Genomic DNA, 24,075 nt, shown 5'->3' with positions numbered 1-24,075 from the left:
TTAGTTTCTTGTGTTTCTGCATGTTCATTTAACATCTAATAGCCACAGTTCTCACATTTTCATTTGCATTGGAAAGTAAATTGATTTTGTGACATATTACAAGTTCGTAATCAGGGGCGAATTATTTAGTTTCACCTGAGTGCTTTGGTAGTTAGGTTTTTGAATCTCTGTGTGCTAATCTAATTTATTAGACACAGTTCCTGTATTTTCATCAGGGTCTACAGTAGAATTGTGCAGTAAGCGCTGATAGTCCGTTTATCTGCATAGTTTATTTTTCCACAGTCTTTAATATGGACAGGGGCTGCAACTGTTGTGTGTGGATATGAGCTGAGTTGGTGACACTTTGCTCTCAGCTTTAGGCTGTGATAGTTTTCATTTACACAGCTTGAGACTGCAGTGGATGGGCACCACTGTTGTGGGCCGGCCGTGGCCGTGGGGATAGAAATGGACATTCAGCATGGCAAAGTCCTCACATCGGTCCTCACTGGTAGACAGCCCAGTTACTGCTCGCACTGAGGTTGTTCCCTCAACTGTGGTCGAGTGGGAGGTCATCCCAGGGCGTAGCACGTGGCAAAAGACTTCCCAGGCGGCCGTACATAAGGTCTCCCTGGTTTGCCTGAGTAACAGGTTCCAGGTGCTGTCTGTGGCTAACACTGTTGCTGAGCCAGATGCTGTGACCTGTCCTGTTTCACAGGAGACCACTCAGCCTGCAAGATCTGGGCAACCACATACAGTGGGAGTATTGGTAGTTGGGAGCTCCAACATTAGGCACATTATGGGGGCCCTTAGGGACATGGCTGCCGGGGGAATGGGGGGGGGGGGGGGGGGGGAAGAAAGAGAGAGAGAGAGAGAGAGAGAGAGAGAGAGAGAGAGAGAGAAGAAGCCAATGTGCATACCAGGTGCCAGGTGGAGTCATTTCAGATGTGGAATACATTCTTCTGGCTGCCATGTAGAGCACAGGGTGTAGTCAACTGCAGGTGGTTGCTCACGTTGGTACCAACGATGTGTACCACTTTGGATCAGGAGAGATTCTGTCTGGCTTTGAGCAGCTAACAGACATGGTAAAGACTGCCAGTCTTGCTTGCAAGATGAAAGCAGAGCTGACCATTTGCAGCATAGTTGACAGGACTGATTGTGGACATCTGTACAGAGCCAAGTGGAGGGTCTGAATCAGAGGCTCAGACGGTTCTGCAACCGTGTAGGCTGCAGATTCCTTGACTTGCGCCAAAGGGTGGTGGGGTTTCGGGTTCTGCGGAATAAATCAGGTGTCTACTATATGCAGGAGGCAGCTAGATGGGTAGCAGGGGCTGTGTGGCATGGACTGGGCAGCTTTTTAGGTCAGAGGATCTCAGGAAAATACAAGAAGGGCTTCAGTCACAAACGGTGCAGGCTGAACACAGGAGGAATGTAGATACTGGATTCATCGGTATGACAGTAGTAAACTGTCGTAGCTGTGTTGGGAAAGTATCAGAGCTCCAAGCGCTAGTAGAAAGCACTGATGCTCAAATCGTTATAGGCACTGAAAGCCGGAGATAAGCTCAGCTGAAATTTTTGCAAAGAACCTAATGGTGTTTCAAAAAGATAGGCTAAACACAGTTGGCAGTGGCATGTTTGTTGCTGTTTGAAGTAGTTTATCATGTCGTGAAATTGAAATAGATAGTTCCTGTGTGTTAGTATGGGCAGAGGTCATTGTTGAGAACCGGAATAAAATAGTAATTGGATCCTTTACTGCCTTCCCAATTCAGATGATACAGTTGTTGAACGGTTCAAAGGAAACTTGAGTCTGATTTCAAACACGTACCCGACTCATACGATAATAGTTGGTAATGACTTTAATTTATCCTTGATATGTTGGCGAAAATATATGTTTAATTATGGAGGTACACATAAAATATCATCCGAAATTGTGCTAAAGGAATTCTCTGAAAATTATTTCGAGCAGGTAGTTCATGAGCCCACGAGAATAGCAAACGGTTGTGGAAGCATACTTGACCTCTTAGCAACAAATAATCCTGAGTTAATAACAAGCATCAAAACAGATACATGGAATAGTGAAAACAGGGTTGTCGTAGTGAAACTGAATATTGTAACTCCCAAATACTCCAAAAATAAATGAAAAATATACCTATTCAAAAAAGAAGATAAAAATTCACTTGACGACTTCCTGAGAGACCATCTCCACTAATTCCAAATTAATGATATAAGTGTAGACCAGATGTGGCTAGAACTCAGAAAAATAGTATCAGCAGAAATTGAGAGATTTATACCAAATAAATTAACAAATGACAGAGGTGATGAGGTACACAAAATAGATCAGAACACTGTTGCAGAAACAACGAAACAAACATGCCAAATTTAAACAGACGCAAAATCCCCAAGATATGCGATCTTTTATAGAACCTCAAAATGTACTGTGGACATCAATGCGAGATGCCTATAACAGTTTCCACAACAAAACTTTGTCCTGAAACCTGGCACAAAATCCAAAACGATTCTGATCGTATGTGAAGCGTGATAGCGGCAAGAAACAATCAATGCCTTCTCTGTGCAATAGCAATGGAGATACTATCGAAGACAGAGCTGCCAAAGCAGATTTACTAAACATGGCCTTCCAAAATGCCTTCACAAAAGAAGACAAAGAAAGTATACCAGAATTCGAATCAAGAACGTAGAATTAAATATCCTCAGAGTTGTGAAGCAGCTTAAATCACTTAAAAAAGTAAGTCTTCCGGTCCAGACTGAATACCAATTAGGTTCCTTTCAGATTATGCTGATGAATTAGCTCCATACTTGACAATCATATACAACCATTCGCTCGACGAAAGATCTGTACCCTGAGACTGGAAATTTGCACAGGTCACACCAATATTCAAGAAAGGTAGTGGGAGTAATCCACTTAATTACAGGCCCTTATCATTAACATCGATATGCAGCAGCATTCTGGAACATATATTGTGTTAAAACATTATGAATTACATTGAAGAAAATGGTCTATTGACACACAGTCAACAAAGATATAGAAAACATCGTTCCTTTGAAACACAACTAGCTCTTTATTCACACGAAGTGTTGAGTGCTATTGACAAGGGATTTCAGATCAATTCCATATTTATGGAACCGGTAGGCTTTGGACACTATATCACTCAAGCGGCTTGTAGTGAAATTGCGTTCTTATGGAATATCGTCTCACTTATATGACTGGATTGAAGACTTCCTGTCAGAGAGGTCACAGTTCGTAGTAACTGACAGAAAGTCATTGAGTAAAACAGAAGTGATTTCTGGCGTTCGCCAAGGTAGTGTTATAGGCCCTTTGCTGTTCCTTATTTATGTAAACGATTTGGAAGATAATCTGAGCAGCCGTCTTAGGTTGTTTACAGATGATGCTGTCATTTATCGACCAATAAAGTCATCAGAAGATCAGAACAAACTGTAATACGACATAGAAAAGATATCTGAATGGTGCAAAAAGTGGCAGTTGACCCTAAATAATGAAAAGTGTGAGGTCATCCACATGAGCGCCAAAAGGAACTCGTTAAACTTCCATTACACGATAAATCAGTCTAATCTAAAAGCCGTAAATTCAACTAAATACGTAGGTATTACAACTACAAACAACTTAAATTGGAAAGAACACATAGAAAATGTTGTGGGGAAGGCTAACCAAAGGCTGCGTTTTATTGGCAGGACACTTAGAAAATGTAACACACCTACTAAGGAGACTGCCTACACTATGCTTGTCCGTCCTCTTTTAGAATACCGCAGCATGGTGTGGGATCATTACCAGATAGGACTGTCAGAGTACATCAAAAAATTTCAAAGAATGGCAGCACATTTTGCATTATTGCAAAATATGGGAGAGAGTGTCACAAAAATGATTCAGGATTTGGGCTGGACTTCATTGAGAGAAAGGCGTTTTTTTGTTGTGACGGAATCTTCTCACGAAATTCCAAACACCAACTTTCTCCTCCGAATGCAAAAATATTTTGTTGACACCGATCTACATATGGAGAAATAATCACCATGATAAAATCGGGGAAATCAGAGCTCAAAAAAAAAAAAAAAAAAAAAAAAAAAAAAAAAAAAAAAAAAAAAAAAAAAAAAAAAAAAAAAAAAAAAAGGATTAATGGGTGTTTGTTCTTTCGGCGTGCAATACGAGATTGGAATAACAGAGAATGGTGAAGGTGGTTCGATGAACGCTCTGCCAGACACTTAAATGTGATTTGCAGAGATCTGTGTAGATGTAGATGTTGAATCCTGTGGCCAATTGGAGTGCTTGGCGCCAAGTTTTTGTAGTTTAAAAGTTGTGCATTGTCAACCTACACGACATTAGTAATTTCGGTTCCTACGGGCATCAGCTACACAGGGTTAAAATTTCATGACACAATTTTTCTCAACCCTGTATACTTATCTCCAGTCATAGCTCATTTAAAACATGTAATGCAGTTTAGGACTCATGTGTATTATATCGTTACATACTGAGTTGACAATTTAGTGATAAAATTAAAAGGAAACAGAAGGGCTGGCCAATACACCCAAGAGGTGTAATCCTGAGTACATGAACAACCTAGCTTTTAAAACTGTTAGTTGCATCCACAGGGAAAGATTAGGAAAGGTGAGAAAAGGTGGCCAGGTCACTCCCAATGCAGGCCAAGAGAGACCTGCATGGTATGAGACTGCTGGGAGTCTTAAGATGACAAAGAGAAGAAAGTCAAATTAGTACATTGTTAACGTCAGAGCCAGTTTCAGTGCTCAGAAGATCATAAAACAGCAGAGTGAGAGGTAAAACCAGTTAAAGCCAGGCCATGCCCATTTCAATGGTACCCCGGGGCGGGGGAGGGGGGGGGGGGGGGAGGGGCGGTGGGCGAAGGACAGCTGCAAGCAGCTGTCACTTTGACTGTACCTCAGCATGTGTCGTATAGGCTACCGGTCAGATTGCCCTATTCTGCCACATTCACACCTTGTCATGTAATGTGCACAAACCATTTGCCCACCCAAGCCCGTGGGCAATTGCCCAAGATGTACTGTTACTGTTAACCAGGAAAAGGAATGTAAAGGGAAGAAAAACAGAATGGGTGTGTGCGTGTATGGTAGGGGTAGTAGTGGATGGAGGAGGGTATGTTACGAGGTGGAAGGCTCCAAATGGCCCAGATCATGTAGCAACATTCAGGTACATCAGAAGGCTCCAAATGGCCCAGATCATGTATCAACACTCAGGTACATCATGTTATGTGGCAGAGTATGCTCAGCAACAGCGTACCACATGCCTCTCCAAGACAGACAGTTCTTATGTTATCAGTGATATTGATTATTGATGATCATTTCTATAGAAAGAGCAGCGGCATCAACAGGCATTAGCTGACCAGTTTTTCTGTAAGTATAGTTGTTCAGGTAGAAATATTTTGGTAGGAATAATAGTATGGGAATATCACACAGTTTTACAAAGATATACCACAGATTTAGGAGTGCAATGGATGGTAAAACTTGCTGGTGTGGAAATGTGTAGTGGGGAAATAATCTAAGGAATTATTTTTCATCATCATTCCATACCAGAAAGATGCCATCCATAAATATGCCATCCAAGTATTGTCACAATAGCACATTTCCGGGGAAAAAGGAAAAGAATCTCTTTATATTCAATGACAACACAATGAATAAAACTTAACATTGGCCTCACCTCTACACAAACACTATCCTCATCCTTCTGCTGCATGGAACAAACATTACAGAATTAATTAGCAGAAATTTCACATAAGGCACATGTAGATAACACTGTGGAATTGAACAGCGTTCCAAATAAAAGAATATTATGTGATGATGTAAATTTTGTTGAAAATGGAAATTTTAAAAATAGTGTCATCAGGTGGGAATGTGTTTGTTGATGAATAAATGACTATTTAATATATTATAAGTAACTACATTATTTTACTTTATATGTGTAGCTTCATGTCCTGATTAAGAAAATGACAGCATTATGACTATTTTTTAACAATGGAAGTGTCACTTGAATAACATTTTATAAAACATTGAGCAATATTTGATTTAGGCAGTGCATGTTTCAAAACAACTGTTTTGCCGGTTTTTTTCTTTTTAATGTTGTGTTTCCTCCTGAAAATTTTTAAATGGTTCTCTTCTCCACAGGATGTAGAATTCCTTTTGTTCATCTTTTTCTCTTTGACAATAAAAAATCACAAAGATTTAAATTCCTTATTCCCTTTGTTATTGCTGCTTGTTACAGGTCATAATTTCTACCAAAGTTCACCTTTAATTATATTATTTTTATTTATTCCTATAATTCTCACACATTAATAGAAATTCAAACTCAGAGGCTACAAATAATTTATGTGGCAGGCTATTTTACTAATGTACAAAACATGTTCTATACCATGGCAAACAAAATGGTAGATGTAAACTACATATGCTGTTTGTATTTAGATTTAACAATTACATTATCTGAAAAATATTACTAATGCTCTGAATTAAAGAAAAGCTATTGAAACAGAAATTCTATGAGTACATATTCCATAAAATTAAGTATTTTCACCTTGACAAAAACACCAAAATCTGGCTCCTTATCTGCTGTGCTTTCATAAGGTGTAATTTCAAATTCAAAAGCCAAATGATCAATTGGTATTCTGTGTTTCCTGGCATAATTCTGGAGCACTCCCGTAAGGAATGACTGAGTAAAATATAATCCTGAGAGCCAAAACACAACTGGAGGGCCATTGTCAATCCAATGCTGAAAAAATTTCAACCTGCATGGATAAAAAAAGTTGTTTAGGTAGCACATTATACATTAACACTAGCAATTTACTAACTGAGACACTTAGCATAGTAAGAAGCAATCTTTATATACTATAGCGGGACACCCAAAAATCCAGTATACAATATAGGTGACTCAGAAAAAAATAAATAACTACTTTGGTGAGGAGAGAGATATACCAACATAAAATACAGATTATAGAGGGGCACAGGTCAGATTTCAAGTTAAATAAGCTGATGGGTAGATCACATAACTAATGAGGAGTTATTGGATAGAACTGGGGAGAACAGAAATTTGTGGCACAACTTGACTAGAAGAAGGGATCGGTTGGTAGAACATATTTTGAGGCATCAAGGGATCACCAATTTAGTACTGGAGGGCAGCACGGAGGGTAAAAGTCATAGAGGGAGACCAAGAGATGAATATGCTAAACAGATTCAGAAGGATGTAGGTTGCAGTGAGTATGGCGAGATGAAGAAGCTTGCACAGGATAGAGTAGCATGGAGAGCTGTATCAAACCAGTCTCTGGACTGAAGCACACATCAACAACAATTTCCTTTCAGAGCTGCATGTGTTCTTTCCAGACTGGCTAACTCACAGCTCTGATTCTTCAAAGACATGACCTATGACAGGGCACCTGAGTGGGAACATATAAAGGCGGGCAGGGGTGGAAAACAGGTGACATGCAGGCAACATCACAACCACGCCAAAGTGTGCACAACTGAATTCCACCAGCTGAGGGCCCACTACTAAGTGTGGCTGAGCAGCTCGTGCATACATGGACTGTGTGCAGCACTATCTGTGCTAATCCGTGCGTACACTGAGGGGTAAGTGAGAGTGTTCTCTTACCCTGTGGGGCTGTGCTGGAATGGCCGGAACTAGAGAGTTCGAGATGAGAAATGAAGGCTGAAATACAATCAGAAATCAGAGAAAACAGTTATGATTGCAAGAAACTCTGTGCTTTTGTTGATTTACAGAAGTCTGGAAAGAAAGATGGCAGAGGGAAATAGAACAAGCGAGGAAAATACAATTGTGATAGGAATGGAATTAAAAAAAGAAAAACAAAGTGTGTTATGGTAGACAACAAACAACTAGACAATGTAAGAACGTGGGAGGAATGGAGAGTAAAACAGTTTCCTGATCACCAACCCCATGAGGTCACCTACATCAAGTTAGCTGACAAATAATCAAATCATTTTAAATCACAACTGCATGCAGCGTCTGGTCATTATAACTTTTTTAGATTGACACAGCAGCTAGGACAGCCCTATGAAGATGAGGTAACAGAACTTTATGGCCTTGCTAGTCAATGTCACTTGTAATGTTTGTGTGGGTTAAATTACAGTGACTCTACGATGAGAGATGTGACAACTTGTATGTGTCCGATTCCCTTACTTGTGCTGCCGTACCAAAGCATTGGAACCCTGGCAGAATTGTCAATTAATGAGTCACAGAACCTTGTCAATGTAACTGAGCACGATTTCCAAGCACTTGCAACTCTTGTTTCCAAGAGTAAAACAGTTCAGGGGCCAAACCCCCCCTCCCTTACTCAGGTCAGATGTCGCCTGACATCTATGTCACATGCGTACCTGTCACACCGTCAGGCCACGGCGCAGTTTGCACAATTACGTAAGTAATTTCCACATAGCTTTCAAACACTTGATAGGCTACAGTACCATGCTGAGTGATTTGCATGTGGCAAAAAAGGTCGCATACAATCACTATGTTTAAGTATAAATGGTACTAGACAGCTATCACATTCCATGTCAGACAGTGATTCTAATGAGGTGTATGTTGTGCCTGCTGTGCAACTGTCGCTGCTCCTGTTGTTATTTCATCAGACTGCCAGGATACACACTCTGAAATTATCAACTGGCAATCAAATAAGTTGTATGTTCAGTTGCATGGCCAGCCGGAGTGGCCGAGCAGTTCTAGGCGCTACAGTCTGGAACCGCTCGACCGCTATGGTCGCAGGTTTGAATCCTGCCTCAGCCATGGATGTGTGTGATGTCCTTAGGTTAGTTAGGTTTAAGTAGTTCTAAGTTCTAGGGAACTGATGACCTCAGCAGTTAAATCCCATAGTGTTCAGAGCCACATGAAAAATTTTTTTTCAGTTGCATGTGTTCAACAAGTGTGGTAATTTCCAGGTACAGACGGGTGCTACTGTTATGGTGTTCAACCATGCTACGTATGAATGGTAAGGTAGCCCACAGCTTCAGCAATCATGTAACTCATTGTTACCATACAACTGACATCCTACTCCATTTCTTGGAGAGTGTAGTTTACCAGCCATGTCCTCTGGTAGTACTAAAACAGTGTTATTTCATGTCAAGAGTCTACTAATATTTTTGGCATGGATAGTTTTGACCTCCTCAGATTGTCAATTCATGGGAAGGTGTTAAAATTAATTTACCTGGGTTTCTGGCCAATATTAATGCATTGAGTGACAAGTACAGTTCTCCGTTCCACTGTAGTTTAGGCAAGGCACACGTGACACTGAAACACAATGTGCAGGCCAAGTTTTTTCATGCTCATCCTGTCTCTCATGCATTGCAGGCTCAGGTTGTCACAGTGTTGCAGCAGTTGCAGAACAGTGATGTCAACAAATCAGTGTCTGCCGACCAATAGGCATCACCCCTGGTGATCCTTATTAAACCATTAGGCAGGCTGAGGCACTGCACAGACTTTAAATCAACTGCCAACCCACAACCTGTTGCTGATTCTGTTCCATCACACCACCCTAAGGATTTGATGGACAAATTAGATCAGGGTAATTACTTCTCAAAACTTGATCTCCAGGAGGCCTACCTGCAATTGCCTTTAGATAAGACTCAAAGAAAACTATTCTGATCAACACACACAAGGGATTATCCCAGTTTCTGTAGTTACTATTTGGTAGCACTTCTGCCCTAGCTATTTTCCAAAGGTACCTTGAGCAACAGATATCACAAGAACCGTCCTGTTCTAACTATTTACATTACATTTCTTGGTCACATGATTAATGTGCATGGCATCTATCAGACACAGACACCCTCCATGGCCATTCACAACTTGCCTGTGCCAAATAATGTAACAGAATTGCAAGGTGTAATGGCAAAGCTAACCTATTATATCTATTTTATCCCAAATGCTGCTTAGATCACGGTGTCTCTAGACTAGATGGGGTGCAAGGGCATTCCGTTCGTATGGTCGGTTGAACGTCAGACCGCTTTCCAGCAGTTGAAAGATGCATTACTAAGTGATTGGTATCTGCCCCACTTTGACCCCAAGAAGCCTATTTCTCTTGCAGTAGATGCTTCTTCTTATGGCATTGGTACCATGTTGTCACACAGAGGGGGAGCCAATGACAGGCCAATTGTGTCTGCAACAAAGACACTGACCAAGGCCCAATACAATTACAGCCAACTTGAGAAGGAGGTATTGCCTATAACTTATGAGGTCACACACTGCCTTCAATACCTGTCTGGCCACTGCTTTTCTCTAGTTATGGACCACAGACCATTGGCAGCTCTGTTTGAGTCCTCACACCCAGCCCAGCATGTACAGTGCAGATGTTACAATGGTAGGCCCTTTTCTTGTTCAGCAGGCAGTACAAGTTGTCATATCGGCCCCCTACCAAACACTCCAATGCCAACCACCTGCTGAGGCAACTTATTGCATTTGATTCCCCAGAGTACACCTGTCATCACATTGATTCAGACAAAATCTGGCTTTTGGAAGATTTTCCAGCCACCTTTGGCCATGTGGCACCGGAGACAGTTTGTCCGTTGTGGGTGGCTGTAGAGTTTGAAGGAGATCTGCCACCCAGTGATCCTTTGTTAGTTTCCTCATTAAACTGCCACCTGATGGTTTGTTGTTACTTTCCTCATCATCATGCCATCTCTATATAGATGGGTGTCATCCTGAGGCATACCAAAAGTGGCAATTTAAGAGTCACGGTCCCCCCAATGGAAAGTTTTTCAGCTGTTGCATAAAGGACATTGGGGTATTGTCCGCACCGAGCAGTTGGCTGGGAACGAATGCACAAATGGGGGACACGACTTCACAGTGTGCAATATGTGAAGAACACAAATCCACTCCCCCACAGCAGTACTTTGAATGGCAACATCCTGGCGCATCTTGGCAATGCCTGTGCATACATTTTGCTGGGGCGTACTGGAACATACGCTGGCTACTGGTTGTGAATGTGTACGGCAAGTTTCCCTTCATCATTTCAATTATGTCTACAACATCAGGCAGCACAATATCAACTCTTATGTCAATCTTCAGCACTGAAGGCATTTCTGAGATGGTTGAGTCGGATAATGAGCTGCAGTTCACGTCTTGAGAATTTGAACAGCTTTGTGCAGGCAACGGTATTCAGCACTTATTCACGGTGCCCTTTTATCTGCAATTGAACGATGAAACTCAAAGCTTCACAAGGACCTTCAAATCACAGGTGGGCAAGTTATGAGCCACCCACATATGGGACCAGGCTTTGGAAGATTTTCTGTTGTTGTATTGCTTCTTGCCCAAATACGGAAATTCACCAATGAGATCCTTTAAGGTCATTGCAATAGGACTCTGCTCCATTTGCTACAAGACCTTCTGTCCCTCCTTCCAAGTCACAGTTTCCACCTTAGCAACCATTGTTCTTTTGTGTGTTTGGCAGGGGCTGCAGATGGAAACAGAGTGTGGTGTATGAGGTGTTATCCCATTCCACCTACAAGAGCCATGGGCTGACAGGATTCCACAGGCGGCATCAGGATCAGCTTCAGCCAATCCACTTGGAAGATTCTGTTCACAGAGCCAGCACACAACCAGGGCACGAAGCAACCACCATCAGACAGAGATGCTGCATCCAGCAGCACACTCACCTCAACAGTGTGAGATGCTTGTGAATGTCAACCTGGCACCACCACCAGCACTGCAGTCATGCTAGCAGCCATGACACAGCTAGCGACAGGCTCGCGCCCAGTCACCTGGACCGAGCAAGGTGGCGCAGTGGTTAGCACACTGGCCTCGCATTTGGGAGGACGACGGTTCAATCCCACGTCCGGCCATCCTGTTTTAGGTTTTCCACAATTTTCCTAAATCACTCCAGGCAAGTTCTGGGATGGTTCTTTTCAAAGGGCATGGCCGACTTCTTTCCCCATCCTTCCCTAATATGATGAGACTGATGACCTCACTATGTGGTCTTCTCCCCCAATACAACCCAAGCCAGTCACCTGGCTGGATGCCTCTCCAACCTCTCGCATCATCCGACTCTGCACCTACGGCCACCGACATGCACCCTCCAGTAGTTTCCCGGTTGGCATTTCCAGCCGCGTGCACAGTGGATACTAGGTGCAGGTGGGTGTTTGGCATCCACTGATGTTTTGGCACCTACTTACACAATTGTGTCAGTGCCCCATCCGCCACCCAACCACCATGTCCCTCCTCCATACCAGACACCGGGTTAGATGTTTGCGTGTGTGTGTGTGTGTGTGTGTGTGTGGGGGGGGGGGGGGGGGGAGGAATGAGGAGGTGTCGTCGAGTATTGAAAGTGGCACAATAAGTATCAACCTCCACAGAGGTATGGCACAGCAAAGCAGTATCACAAGACATCAATGAAATGCTAGGAACAAGCCATGCCCCAGCATTTCTGGTTTCATATCAATTCGTCACTCAGTAATCGTGCCTCATTTACCGTGTTCTGAACTGCAAGTCCGCAATGCTGTTTTATAACTACAACTGAACCTGGTGAGCAAAGATAAGTCTGTTGTAATTCATAAAGTACTACTTGTTCAGTGTTCTAATTAACTGAATTATTACCAGCCACTATAGAGTCCAAGAAGTCTGACATAATGCAGACTTGATTACAACTGAAGTGTCAATCCACAAATATACCTTGAAGGTGCTCATGCTCATGAACATTGTAGTGACAGTGAGCAGGGAGGTGCTGTTGTAGAGAACTCACACGGTCCATTGAAGCTACAGGCCTACGGACAGTCCACTGACGAGCGAACACGTGCCATAGTGACACAGCCTCGTGAGGTGGTGGCTAGTGGGCAATCCAGGCACAGGCCCAACAAAGCAGGTTCCTCAGGAGTGGCTACAGCGGGGGCAAAATGGCACTGTTTGACGAGTAGCAGTTGCAGCAGGCACTGGGACCGTAGCAGAAACTAGATGACGCCTACCGTCAGTCCGGAGACTGGAGCAGAGCCGTCTGCTGAGGGTCCACGTTGGGCTTGAGTATCCATTGCCAGAGGGATATGGGCACAGCATTGTGCAGACACGAATAGGTGCCTGCAACTGCAATTCCATTTCCCACATGTTGTACCCACAGATGCTGTGGCAGCTGTGACACTCAGCAGTAAACAGCTCAGTGATTACTCTGTCAAGAAATGACTCGTAGGGGCCGTGCTGTGCCCACGTAGCATATTTCGAAGTGTGATGCCCAAATGTGCAGGAGCCCAGTCCTGCTTATACGAGGGTTGGGACTTTAATCGAGGCAACTATTTATTTACAACTCATGCAAAAAATAGGTACATGTTTCAAAGTTTTACTGACTTTCAAAGTAGTCACCAGCATTGTGTATAATCTGTTGCCAGTGATATGGAAATTGTAGGATACTCTTAGCAGTGCCAGTTGTGTTGACGTTCGAGCATCGCGGTCTATTGGCCAGTGAATTTGAAGCAGTTCTGAAGCGAATGCCGTGAAGTGTTTCCTTCAGTTTACAACTTGAGTTGAACTCAAGAGGGCTTAAGTCGGGGGACTGCAGTAGGTGGTATAGCACTTACAAGCCCCACCAGTCAAACAAATCAGTAATAGCTTCCACTGTACATGCTTGAGCATTGTCCTGCAAAATGATGGTCAGGTTTTGCAGAAAGTGTCATCACTTCTGTCTCTAAGCTGGTCATAGGTTGTGTTCCAAAAATGAACAGCATAGAGGCAGAAGTAATGACACTTTCTGCGGAACCTGACCATCATTTTGCAGGACAATGCTCGAGCATGTACCGTGCAAGCCGCTACTCATTTGTTTGACTGATGGAGCTGCTAAGTGCTATACCACCTACTGCACTCCCCTGTCTTAAGCCCTTGTGAGGTCAACTCGATTTCTAAACTGAAGGAAACACTTCATGGCAGAACTGCTACAAATTTGTCGGGCAACAGTCCGCATCGCTTGAACGTCAACACAACTGGCACTGATAAGAGTATCCTAAGACTTCCATATCGCTGGCAACTACTTTGAAGGGCAGTAAAACTTTGAAACACGTATCTATTTTGTACGAGCTGTAAATAAATAGTTGCCACTATTAAAGTTCAAACCCTCATACTACAGTTACGATCTCAATAAATTCTCCATTACAGGCTTTATAGTCACAGTTGAACTCCAAGTGGGTGGCACATCCATAAAGTTTTCAAACTGACAAAAATTAACTACCATTGTGGGTGGACACAAGACTAAAAGTTTATTTCTCCAAGTTGGAGTTTTACTATTAATTTCTATTGAACAGTGATCTGACACAGATTGTGGAGAAAGGTTTGGCAACTGTACATGCAGAACACTTGGGTACCTCTGAAATGAACAGCCCATCTCACCTCCATTTTCATTAGCTGGAGATAGACGAGGGCACAAGAACCTCGCCTGGGGGTACTCTGAGTGCACCCTTTAGAAATTCACTTCCCTGCCCACATGTTCTTTGATTGGATCCACCCCCAGAAGGCCATGGGAGAACGTCCAGATTGATTTTGCTGCTCCACTTCTCAGTCTGATGATGTTCCACATGTGTCACTTCTTCAGCATCAAACTAGATAAAAATATCCATGCTCTGAGCTACATTATTGACATCACCCTCAATCTAAGGACAAAGTTAAGCAGGTGATGAGGACTTTCAAAGAAAAAATGAAAGTAGCTGTCCAGCTTGTATCCACAGGAGATGCTCTACATTTTTCAATGCCTACAGAATGACACCAATAAATGAGAAAAGCCCAGCAGAACTACTGCATGGTCAGACATATGACACACTTTTACACTTACTTCAGCTCATGCCACATGACAGGATGTGGCCTCTTACCAAGACTCTGCCAGCACCAACATTGGGCCCACAGCTGTGGCCAACAGCATGAATGGGCCTAGACAATCCTCACATATACACAACTTCCACAGATTCATCATCAACAAATAGAGATTTTTCTGGCTCAGTACTGAAAGCAATGTGGTCGTAGACAAATATTGACACCTACAATGATCTACAACCTATAGTGCTTATGTGGTCTATACAACATGCACCACAAAGCACTCTCTACCATCATATTAGACCTTAGATAGGTGCGGCTCTGGGATACTCTACTGCCAGTCACCACCACTATGCCCCTACACACTTCCAATGCAGACAGCAGTTAAGTGATTAAAAACTACAGAGAGCTGCAGGTAAGCTACACATGCAAAGGCCAAAAGAAGATGACCATATCAGAAAAATAATAAATTTAATTCTTGGATTCTCGGAGAGTCTTATCTAGAAATTTATGTGCAAATTACCTTAGTTTCTTAAAACAGCTTGTCTCAAAGGGACATATCTAATTGACAAACTGCCTATTGGCTTCTGTCTTGGGTTCTTCGGGCGACATTCATCTACTGATTTTTCTGACGTTTCGCCAACACGAGTGGCTGGCATTGTCAAAGCTTCACCCTCCATTGCTGGTGTGAACTGGAGCTGAGCTCGCAGGCACAGACTATATGTACCTGGCGCGCCAACGTCCGAGGGCTTCTCCACAGTCATTTCCGGTCAGAAACATCAGAAAAATCATTAGATGAACATCGGCCGAAGAACCCGACACAGACGCCAATAGGCAGTTTGTCAACAAGTGGCCACGAAAGCCTTAACAACTTTGTACATATCTAATTAACTCTGCTAAATAAATTAATTATTACTGACCTCAGGATCAAGTCAGTAATGTAGCTTGCAAGGGGTTTCAATGAAGGATATGATTTACTGGCCCAAACAGCAGGTACTCTTCCAACCAACAGGCTATTGTGCACTTCTTCCAGTTCTGAAGACATAACTACAAGTCCTTTCACTGCCTTTTGCACACTTACTAATGAGTCTTTCACAGCAGACAACAGTCTGTTAAAGCGAATCACCTCCTGATAAAAAAAGAAATGGTATCGATATATTATATAACTCACAGTATAGCAATCAACTCTAGGAAATTTTCTGATTGTGCAATATGAAGAGTACACAGTCCTACATTTTTTTTTTTTAAATGTCTCTAGTTACTAGCACTTGCAGAAAATGGGTGAATGATGGTGCAACCACTAGCAGATGCCAAGCTGCTGGGTTCTTTACCGCTAAACTCTTTGTGGTACACAAGAACCCAACAGTCTGGCATCTGCTAGCAAGAAAGCCTTCAAAAGCTGAGGGCTACATAAATACTACAGTACTACCAACAACTTACTTCCCTTCATGGCTGATGCTGCCTGAAATTGATAGCTTAAACAACAAAAACACAAAATATTAATATTGGTAAAAAAAACTGTAACATATTATAGCAATACAGAGGGCAGGAGCACTATAAATGATAGTTCTACTATGTAAGAAATTTTAATTTCTTCATAATAATCATCATAGGAGAAGAAATTTTAGAGAAACTTTAACGCTTTTCAGACCTGAATTTTTTCAGGAGGAAGGAAAATATTTATTTATGTAGTAATGGTTTTGGGTGATTTTTTAGTTATTTTAGATACAAGATACATACAAAAATATGTACTCATTTTCAAAACAAACTTTGCACTCTTGGCTTCATTTTATGGACTGAAGTAACTAATTACAATTGTTTTAAATAGTAATGTGGTCATTCAATAATTATCATGCAAAATAACAATACCAATATTCAATTATACAGTGAATATATCAAAGCAACAACATTTGTGTATTCTGGTGATCATGAGTTGCTGAACACTGTTACATTGACTCGCTGATATTTTCATAGTGGTGCTCAACAGTTGGTAGCACTTGAGTGTGATGGAAAGGTTGAACATCCGTTGGGAAAAACTGCTTCTGTTGCAGCCAAGACACAGTAAAAGTTAATGTACAAAATAGTAGTCAGAGGGTCTGAAAGGGTTAACTGAAAACATTTCCTTCATTGCCTCAAGTGTTAAAATGTGGTGATGCACAAATTCTTTTTTGGCACGCAACATATCTACTGTAGCAGAAGGAGAGGCGCCTCGGCAGATGACATTTTCAGCTGGTGCACATAGCACTGCAGAATATGTGTAGCCGTAGAGATAGTTATGTCTCACACACAAACGTCTCTGCTGAGTCTTGGTTTTCCTAGAAAAGCCATGCAGCAGGAAACAATATTCTCAGACACTGAGAAAAGTGCATGACGGATGTGTCTACATGTGTTTTGATAGTGACTGTGTGTTAAACTTTATTAGGAAACACTAGAAGATATTTAACGGTTTGCTGAGTGTTTAGTTAGGTTCAAGCAAGAAGGCAGCATAATGGGCAAGGTGGTTTTAAAATGCATAGCAGTACTGTGGTCCACTGCATTGCCTTTGGAGAGCTGGTGGTAGACAAAGAAAAGATACAGAGTAAATACAAACAGTAGTTAATGTTCAGTTGGAACTAGATGATATACATGCATGGAGTATCTGATTAATGGAGTCCATTAAACTGGTAGGATGGTATTAACCATATGCTAATTCTATTATCAACTGGCAAAGTGGTGAAATGGCACCACATGCAAGGAACCAACCAAACTAAGGCTTACCTCTCGCTAAACTCAACTTGCTAGTGTCAATGTTATGGATTTATATATACCATCCAATGAACAGTGCTACTCCTTGTGAATATTTGTATAGTAGTTGGCGTGACCAAAACAGGAGGGTTCTGTCAAAGACTGTCTAAATTTAAAGATGAAATTAGCTACATCAACAGTGGGATGATTAATCATCTGTTATTACCAGATATCATAAGGCATTGTTGTCTCACACATTTGGATCTGATTATTATTAATAATTTGTGTGTTCCTTAGCATTAAACTTGATTTAACCACTGTAATCATGGAATCAGTACTTACAGATTTTAAATTATGTATCAGTAAACCAAAGTTTGCTTCCTATGTGGCATTATTATTATTTTCCCTTCTTTCACTGAATAAAAATGTTGTTTGTGATACGTTTTTGGTAACTGTGTGTTGCATATGTACTGGACCATTCTGTTCCGTCTATTTCATGCTACATTTAGATAGATTGAAGTAGTTCTTTGGAACATCAGTATGATTCCCACAAGCATAAATGAAGATTTGCAAAAGGAAAAGTTTGTAAGGGGTTGATGATATTTCCAATAAGATAGTACCAATTATCTGTATTACTAATCCTGTATTACTGTATAGTACTATATTACTATTCTTGAACCTGGTGCCTTTTTCAGGACAAGGACAAAAAAATGCAATTTTTACTGTTTTGTGTAACAATTAACCAAATTTAAAACTTTAAAATGTTCTTGTAACCTGTTCATTAAGGGGTATAATTTTATGTTAAATGTTTAACACAATAAGAAAAGTATTACACTTAAAAACCATGTGTTTGTTTTGAGATAGCATAACTGAAGATGCACAAGTACACAGAGCATTTGAGAATGATAGTAGTTAGAAACTTCCAACAAACGTTGACACAATTTTGAACCATCCCAAAAGCTTTTTCTTGGTGACACCCCCACAAAATGTTAAAAGGAAGAAATGTTACTGCTTACTACATATTCACTGTTTGTGCAATTTGCTACATATTGTCACTTACAAAGGCAATTCATGTGTAAAGATGTTTGAAGCTGTTTAATAAATGGGTGTTTGATTCTTTAAGGAATTGAGGATTTATTGGTGGCTGCTTAATGTGCAGCATTCATAGGCACATATGGATAATTAATAGTATTTTTGCACATAATTAAAATGTACCACTGTTAGACCTCTTTACAAAAAAGGGGATTTAGTAAATGCCAGTGTGTCTGATAACATGATCTGCCAATTTTGTATAAGAAAATAATAGTATCACCAGATACTTAGTTTGGATTCGTAAAGGCTATTTGAAAAGGATAGTTCTACTGAGATAACTATGTACACATTCACTGATGGCATTATCAGCATCATATGTTCTTCGCTCTATAATGGTAAAGAAGTGCATAAATTTCTCAGAGGCTGTTCTATCACTATACAGTTCCAGGCATGAGACAATACTGATATTTGTATGCCTCTTACAAATGTTACTGACAATCTGTTTTCACAAATGTTACAAAATCTTCCTCTTGGTCTTTTTCCAGGTACAAGTCTTTCAAAGTACTGTCTCAGAAACTATTTAAAGTCTTTCTTTTCATACAATACTTCCAGTGGAGTCTTTTGAGCTCTATTATACTGGACAGTTCCTTTTCAGATGAGTAAATCATAGTGCATTTATATAAATAAAATGACGAGTTGGGTCTTCTGTGACTTATCCAAGATATCTGATTTCTTCAATTATAATAAAAATTTATTGTAGAAGTTTTATGTTTTTTAAATACCATATATTGATCAGCCAAGTTCCTCAATTAATTCTCATTTAAGAAACAATATGCACAAAATTATATTAGTCAATATACGCATCAACTCATTATCATCACCATCTTGAAAAGATTTCAGCCCCAGGTTGGGTCTGTTTGGAACCTAATTGTTTTCATCTGGCCCTGTTTTCCCCAACCTTCCTGAGTTCAGTCTGGTCCAGTTCTCACTTTTTTTCCAACATACTTCTGCACACCTTTCAGCCACCTATCCCTTGGTCTTCCTCTTGGTCATTTCCTTCACATCTCCATTTCATGTATCTTCTTGGGAGTCCTCTTCTTTTCCATTCTCTTTATGTGCCCATACCATACTGCTCTGAGAAGTTCCTTCACCCGCTATTTCCCTTACCCTTTCTTTCCTCATCCTGTCTCTCCTCATCAATTCTATTCTACTTTTGAGGAACTTCATTTTGCATTCCTATAATCTGCTCACATATTTTTTCTTCATTACCCACGTTAATGAAGTATAGGTCAGTATTGGGATGTAGTAACAGTTATGTATTACTTCTCTGTCTTGTTGTGGACATCTTGGTACCAAAGAGTGCTCCTAACACTGCTTGTCTGCTACAGTCACTGATATATTTCTCATTTTCTTCAATCACACTTTCCAAGTATTCCAACTGTTCAACTCCAATCCTTATTCTGGTAGTTGGTCTATCTTTCTTTCTACTCGTAGCCAGGATCTTACATTTGGTTACATTACATTTCACTCCATACTGTCTCAGAGTTTCTTCCCAAGCATTCAGCTATTCTTGAATTTCCTCCTCCCTGTTTCCCCCGATCATTGAGTCATCTGCGAACATCACTGTTATTATCTTGTCTTCTCCAGTTTTTTCTACCACCTTAATCATTATTTCATCATCCATCTCAGAAGACCAACACCTCGTTCAAATCTTGGAGGGCAGGCAATGCCGCAAAGTGGGGGATGGCCTACAGACCCTGCAGGAACTCAGAAAAGTGGTGGCTAACCGGGCTCTGGTGAAAATGTGCGAGGCTTAGTGAGCCAACAGTGGATAAACAAATCAGCTTATCTCAACAAGGGAACTGGCTTCAGAAAGGACGGATGCAACATCAACTGTGTGGAAAAATTTGCCATGGGTATTCCGTGGGTTTCTATAATTGATCTATTACTTCTCTTACACTATGTTAAATAATACCAACCATTTTATTTGAATCATAATGAGATAGTCCTGTTTGTGTTATAAGAATGATTCTCAAGCTACAGATAGAAGCAACAACAGAGAAAATAAGAGAACTCACTGGCAAATTGAAACTTTATGTCAAACATGAAATCAATTCCCAAAGCTTGCCTTTCACGAGGAACACTTTTAGTAGTTGAAATATGCAAGTATGACTCATCATGTGCCCTCACAGCTTTACTTCTGCCAGTACCTGCCTCCTATGTTCCAAATGTCTTGTCCTTGATGAGCACAGCTGTTACCAAGTGAAATAACCAAGTATGAGTCACAGAATCTGTTCTTCTACTTACCAGACTTGTCAGAAGCTTGTTCACATATCTTGTAGGACTAGGGGAAGTCTTTTTTTACCAGGAGTGGAAAGTAGAGGAAAGGAAATTCATCATCTTTGACAGTTCTACAACTTCTTATTTAACGAGTTTCATATTTTTGAGTTTTTAAGGTATATATTTCATTAATGATGCTTAACCAAGAATATGATTGCGGAAATGATAAATAAGTTAGTGACATACCTGTCTTAAAACAGTATTCATTGAGTTTGTGTAAAGCACAGGATACATTTCTTCAACCTGACTGACATTAAAGACATCTGGTAGTTTACTCAGTATATCATCAGCAAGCTCAATAATGACTGACTCTGTGTCTACACCCTTCCCTCCAGCAGTAATTTGTGTCTGAGTCAGAAGCACACCATGCAATAGCTGTAAAGATGATTGTTTCATATTAATTGTGAGCAATCTTCCTGTTATATATGGTTTTATGAACTCAAATGTAGTAAAATCATGCAACAGCAATTCATCCATCAATGATGCTATGTCTCACCTCCCTCTCTCCCTCTTTCACAAGCGTGCGTGTGTGCGTATACACACACTATAATCATTCTATAATATATTGTTAAGTACAGTGCAGAAAAGACAATAATATGGCAGGATTACATGGCCCTAACAAATTAGGTGGTTTATTTGTGCAACCAGTAACACCAAAATATATTTAATTATTACACATTGGAAAGTCCAGGTTGGAATATCAATAATATTATGCTTCTCACTGTAAAGATTACATGTTGAGTTGCAAATGGGCACAAGAAAAAGATTGGTACATATTGAGCTTTTGGCTAAAGCCTTCTTCAGAGAGGAAATGGTAAACACACACATATTCACAGAAGAAAGCACACCTTACACTCACACATGACCACTATATCTGGCTACACTGGCCACAGTGCAACTGTTTTGTGTCAAATGCAAGCAGCAATCTGAGGGGGAGGAGGAGGGATAACAGGGTACAGCTGGATAGATTATGGTGTTGCCAAGAGCAACAGGAAACAAACAGACAAAGAGGATGTATGACTACAATGTAAAAGATTCTCAGCAAGTTCAGAGATGAAGATTTTCTAGAGGGTTCAGAGAACAAGATTTCCAATCATGACAATGGGAGTGACACAGTAGTAGCTGAGAAATGCTACGGGTGTGTGGTACACTATATTGCAGTCTTTGAATCACTTATTTCAAGACATCAGCTGCCCCAGGTGGCACAACACATCACAGTGCATTGCATTGTATATGCTGTTGCATCTGCTGTGTGTGCTGTAGTAGTAGTTTGGCAGAAAGAGTGAGTTGTTAAAATTAAAATCAGTAAAACATTTTGTGGAGATTTGTGTGACATTGTTTTGGTGTTATTAGGTTAGTGTAAGCAGAAGGTGAACAAAAGAAATGGGTGTATTTGCATTATATGCACACAGAGCACAGCTGCAGAGGCTCCTGACTGGCCACAAGCCTTGATGCAGCAAATTATGGATGTAAGTCTATTAAGGAAGAATTAACTAACACAGCAGAAACTAAGTTAATGAATTTAAAAAAACACTTTAACAAAGATAATTAAGGAGCTGAAGGGTGAAATAGATAACCAGTGTGATTTAGTTCAAAAGGAAGTCAAGGAGCACTTTCAAGAACTAGATGGGTCTCAGAGACAAAAGAACATGTTATAGCATTAGAAAAAATTGCAAAGAATTTGAGGAAATAATTAGAACACACAAGGCTTTATCTAATTTGGACGAATGGTTACAGTACAGGTGAAAGTGGAATTAACTAACACTATCACTCATTATAAGGAAGATGTAGCAAAACAACAAAATGAATTAGAATGCTTTGTAGAACTTACTATTCTACGAAAAATACTACATGGGCACAACTAGTTCCAGAATTCCATCTAATCCTAAATGAACTATCACATATGTCAACGGAATTTGCTCCTGTAGAGATTATGAATAAAGCATTGATAGGGGAATACTTGTTGAAAATGTTTGCTTTGGCAGTTATTGTCAGAGAGCAACTTTGAGAAATTGCAAGAGAGGGCACAGGAGAATCTGTATACACAGGCACAGAAAAGAATCAAGACTTTTAATCATAAAGCTATTACAGGTAGGTTTAAATAGATGATCCGCTATTAGTGCATGATTTTCATCATAGCTCAAACTTAAAGAAGAAGCAAAATAAATTTTTCCCTCTTTACAGAGGACCGTTTAAAATGTAAAACATACAACTTCCGAAAGCAGTATACTTGGTAGACCCTGACACAGGAAAAAACAAAAGATTATACAACAGATATGCTTGAAAGAGTCAAGACCACTTTGTGAATTCAATGGACTGATGACCACCAGCTATCTCAGTTAAATGGTTTCTGTATTTTTATTTTTATTTTTTCCAGAGACAATTTCTTTCTTTATTGACTATCCTGTTATCTTTTAATACAGTAATACCTTCTACTATCACTTCTTCCTAAAAATAACTGAAATAAAACAAAAGGGGACTCAGCTTGATGTATAAAAGGTGGGTAGGCCCAGCTTCTACAACAGTTAGGGTCCTTAGGATGTAGGAAGAGGGGTGGTAGGGAAGTCCATATATGGGGTACTGTCTTTCTTTCTTCTTCGATTCTAATATACCTGTCTCGGGTTACTTTTATAACTTCTTCCCCAGGAGCACCATTCTGTGCTCCTTCCATCCATATGAAAAATTTCTATTGCAGGATCCCTTCTCTTTTCAGAGCATGTATCTGAACTTACAACAGTAGGATTGCACTGGAGATTTTTTATGTGTGACGATGACAAGAGACTGACAGAATTTTATGGACTGTCAATTAGATGACACATATTTAGTCACCCCACATGTTGTAGGGGAAGAGTGTCCATGGAGGATGTAAAAGGCAAGGATAATTGATAGCTTGCTACAATGCATAACAAAACAAGAGATACTGTGCTAAGGAGTCAATAAGCTAACGAGGTGGTGTAGTAAAATATCTTCACTAAGAAGTATGTTATGCAGGACAGGAGTTAGAATGCAAACCTATGTTCAATAACTACTTTCAATACATCCAAATAGTGAAGTGTTGTCTAAATCTAGCAGATGTAAGACAGTGAAAGATAAGAAATTATGTATCAATAAGCAGAACACATAGGGATGAAAACTATATATATGTGGTGGTGTTATACGCATTATAAACAACAGTAACAAGCAAAAAAAGAAGTTAAAAGAGAGTAGTTAAAATGCAGAGGTAGAGAGTATCTAGGTAA

General features: G+C 40.5%; 1 protein-coding gene across 1 annotated transcript in view; it reads right to left on the bottom strand.

The window, feature by feature from the left end:
* The window catches only part of LOC126336262 (dynein axonemal heavy chain 3), a 1,127,841-nt gene that overhangs the window by 18,381 nt on the left and 1,085,385 nt on the right, over positions 1-24,075 (bottom strand). The window contains exons 65-68 of the mRNA XM_049999758.1: positions 21,023-21,211; positions 15,661-15,869; positions 6,542-6,752; positions 5,675-5,704 (exon numbers count right to left, since the gene is read on the bottom strand). Of these exons, the coding sequence (XP_049855715.1) occupies positions 5,675-5,704; positions 6,542-6,752; positions 15,661-15,869; positions 21,023-21,211 (639 nt within the window). The remainder of the gene's footprint in view (positions 1-5,674; positions 5,705-6,541; positions 6,753-15,660; positions 15,870-21,022; positions 21,212-24,075) is intronic.

This window comes from Schistocerca gregaria, chromosome 2, assembly GCF_023897955.1.
Source record: "Schistocerca gregaria isolate iqSchGreg1 chromosome 2, iqSchGreg1.2, whole genome shotgun sequence".
NCBI lineage: Eukaryota > Metazoa > Arthropoda > Insecta > Orthoptera > Acrididae > Schistocerca > Schistocerca gregaria.
The sequence above is the reverse complement of the archived record's forward strand: the minus strand, read 5'-3'. Positions and strand labels throughout refer to the sequence as shown.